The sequence below is a fragment of the Papio anubis genome, unplaced genomic scaffold (assembly GCF_008728515.1).
Source record: "Papio anubis isolate 15944 unplaced genomic scaffold, Panubis1.0 scaffold926, whole genome shotgun sequence".
Classification (NCBI taxonomy): Eukaryota; Metazoa; Chordata; class Mammalia; order Primates; family Cercopithecidae; genus Papio; species Papio anubis.
Genome location: NW_022169510.1, coordinates 10,077 through 13,865, shown reverse-complemented (window position 1 = coordinate 13,865; position 3,789 = coordinate 10,077). Strand labels below are relative to the sequence as shown.

General features: G+C 40.9%; 1 gene segment (V, D, J or C); it reads right to left on the bottom strand.

The window, feature by feature from the left end:
* Positions 1-678: 678 nt before the first annotated feature.
* LOC103877131 lies at positions 679-1,486 on the bottom strand. The segment is given in 2 exon segments: positions 679-1,256; positions 1,424-1,486. Coding segments are annotated over 2 exon segments (512 nt in total).
* Positions 1,487-3,789: the final 2,303 nt, after the last annotated feature.

The following is a 3,789-nucleotide window of genomic DNA, read 5'->3' as shown; positions in this document are numbered from 1 at the left end:
ACATGCTCCAAAGTGGTTCAATGATTGGAGGATGAGTTTACCAAATATCTGGAGTTATAAATCTATCTTCTGTCAACCCATCTGTGTGTGGTTTAAAAAGCAAACTGCATACAAAATGCAGCTAGTTCCTACCTCCCTCTGCTTTTACTTTGCACAGGAAACTCCTGGTTCTCATCACTCATATCTATAGCTTCTAGGTCACTAGGAATGTGTGTAGAGATTGTTTCAGCAATATGGGTCTATATTCTCCAGGAATCTCCTATTTACTATCAGCAGATGCACTACTTGCCCCAAACAGGGCATCATCTTGGACTAGTAAAGCTATGGGCTTTTTCTGTTCATATCCTATGGAGTTCTCCACGTTTAGCTGGAAAAGCACCGAAGAATGTTTTTCCACTCCTTGGCTTTACTCAAGTCCACCCACTTTGGCAGCAAGCTGCCAGTTTTATTTGCTATCCTCACACTGGTAAAACTCCAGTTCTGTAAATCATGCTGAATGACCTGGGAATAAAAAGGTGCTGTCACAGGTAAAAAGCTACATACAGACTTTATCTGTCCTTACTCAAAGCACTAGTACTTTTTTTTTCTATAAAGAATATGCATCCTTAATTACTTCATGGTTCGCCAGTTTTCAGAGTGCTGAAACAGTTTTGATATTTCAGCTTCAAAAGTGTGTTTGTTCTTTATTTTTGCACAGAATATTTATTAAACTCTTTGTGATGCCATAAACAGAGATGTCTTCTAAAATGCGATTAATAGCCATGCTGAAATGGAATGAGGCAATGGAATAATCTAAGTCATTTTGGACTTTAGAACGTGAACTCCAAAACAGCCAAATAGAGCAGAGATGCTAAAACTGTGTGGCCACCCCACTAGCTGTCTGTCAAGGAAGCAGCTGGTATAATCAGTAAACACTGAGGGTCTTGTTGAGGTTTTTGTTTCAGGTTGAATCACTGTGTGAGGCCAGTTACTCTCCTGCTGACAGTAATAAACTGCAACATCTTCAGGCTCCAGGCTGCTGATGGTGAGAGTGAAGTCTGTCCCAGACCCACTGCCACTGAACCTGGCTGGGATGCCAGTGGCCCTGCTGGATGCACCATAGATGAGGAGCCTGGGAGCCTGCCCAGGTTTCTGCTGGTACCAGGCTAAGTCGCTGCCAACACTCTGACTGGCCCTGCAGGAGAGGGTGGCTCTTTCTCCTGGAGACAAAGACAGGGTGGCTGGAGACTGCGTCATCACTATTTCTCCGGTGGTATCTGAAATTGGAAAGAAAACAGAAATGCACTCATGTAATCAAGATCAAACCCACTGCCTTTGAGGACAGCCAAAATTGTTGATCTACATTGAATTTTAACTATATTTCTTGCTGAGCAGAGGTGGCTGGAGTTTTCAGTGATGTGCAAAACCACCTCATGTTCCTCACCTGGGAGCCAGAGTAGCAGGAGAAGAGAAGCTGTGCTGGGGCTTCCATGGTTCCCTCTGGGTCCTAACTGAGCAGTTTCTCCCCAGAGCTCTGACCCAGGCATTGATATGGGCTCTGGAAGGTAGGGCAGCTGGCAGGGACATGCAAAGCAGCTGGGGTGGGAGCTGGGCTTCCAGCTGTAGGGACCACCTGCTTCTTCCTCTCTGCAGTGAGCATCCTGTGCCGCCCTGGTTGTCAGAGATCAGAAAAGTCTGTTGGCTCAGTCTGAGTGTAGAACTTCCCCCTGGTGATCACAGAATTTCACTCCTCTTTCTTCTCCTCAATCACCTAAATTCACCTAGATGGTGTTTGACACAAGCCTGTTAAGAACAATATAAAAGGCTGTGCTTTCATTTCTCTCTTCCTGTCCTCAGAATGCCCAGACATCTCCCTAAGTGCATTATTGGATTCGTCAAAATGAGGAGTCTGTTAAAACATAATCTTCCAGATACACCTTCATTTGCTTGTTAATAATGTTTTCTGAGGGTTGTGAAGCTTTCCATTAACCCAGACACATACCCTCTTTGGAAAGTGAAAAACTTCTGTTTACAGTCACATGTCCTGGCAGGTCCTGACATAGATGCTCCATGGCTTGCCGATAGCTTGAAATTGATCAAGTAACTTCACTTCCCTCTGTCTCAGTTTCCATATCTGTGTAACTGTGACAATAGTGGTACCTACCTTACAGTGCTGTACACAGTTTAAAGAAAATAACACGAAACATTTACAGTAGTATTCAGGACATTATGGGGCAATTAATTTTGTTCTTATTGATTCAATATTAAGCACTACAGTCATCATCATTATCATAAATAAACAGCATGGAAAATAGTCTTAAATCTAATCCAAGAATGTTTTAACCACAGTCAAATTAAATTCTAAGGCTTTTTCTTAGTATCTGTATACAAATCTAAAAATCTTAATGATTTGGTGTTAATCTGTGCTAAAGTACTCAGGCCTTCAATCATTCCCACCCATCCCTGTCTAACACATTACTTCTCATCATCCATTACCAAAATGCTACACTATAAAAGGTTACCACGTCCTGTTGCGGTCCTTCTTTCTTATGTAATCTTTATTCTACCTTGCTATCTTTTGTCTAATTCTTGCCACAGGACAATAAGGATAAGCTACCATCATTACTTGTGGACTTGCTCCAGTATAATTTTGTCAGTCTTGTTATCTTGGCAGTGAAGACTATGTCTTGCAAAGAAACAATGTGTTATCAAATATCAAATGGGTCAATGTGTTATCAAATAAAACATTTTATCTACTTATGATCCAATAACTAATTTAGACTGACTTTAACATGTTTTTTAATGACAAAGAAGAGAAGACGATATAAGAGGAAAATAAAATACAATAGAAAATACAAGCTATTGTAACTCTTGCTTCATGGATTTTTACATCTATCTTAGACATGTGCTCGGTACATGTGTACAATGGTGATCCAAAAACAGAATGCTAACTGGCTTAAGGAATGCCTGTGTTACATTGGGTCTTCTCTGCTTTTCCAATTATGAACAAAAAGCTACAATACTATTTGTATGAGTATCAAACTTTCTAGCTGCCTGAGATAGAGGTAGAGAAGATTTACTGAGATAAAAGCCTTGGAAGTAGTAGAGGCTTGTCCTATGATGTTACAGGTATTGCTGTGGTTGTTGTTAGGAAATACAGTGTGAGTGAATGCAGGTATGTTTACAAGCTCTGCTCTTCCTCACACTCACAACCCCCTCTAGAGATCATCAGATGGTGGTACAGGAATCTCTGACACCTCTAAGGAAGTCTTTCTTGTTCTTTCCAGAATGTTTCCTGACAAGTATTGTTTTGAATCACAGACTAGGTGGAAATGGGTGTAGAAGAAATGACGAGAGAAAGGGAAGAAGTTTTCAATCCCAGGTAGTTGTTGTAGGCACAGGGAATTGGAATTTTTTGTAGATTTATGCCACACTTCTATCATGTTGGGTAGAGAGGCATCAAACCAGGCTCATTCTTAAAGGAAACATTACATTATTTTAAAGAGAAGGAACTATGAATTTCTTGTCAAATAGATGTTTAAAACTCAAAGATACTTTTTTTTTTTTTTTTTTTTTTTTTTTGGAGACAGAATCTCACTCTGTTGCCCAGGCTGCAGTGCAGTGGTGCAAACCCGGGTCACTATTACCTCCACCTTCCTGGTTCAAGCGATTCTCCTGCCTCAGCTTCCCAATGTGCTAGGATTACCGGCATGTGCCACCACTACCAGATAATAATAGGGGGGAGTAGAGGGCCACAAAAGCATGTACACAAGAGACAACTTTTCTTCTTTTTTACAGAATAGGTCTAAT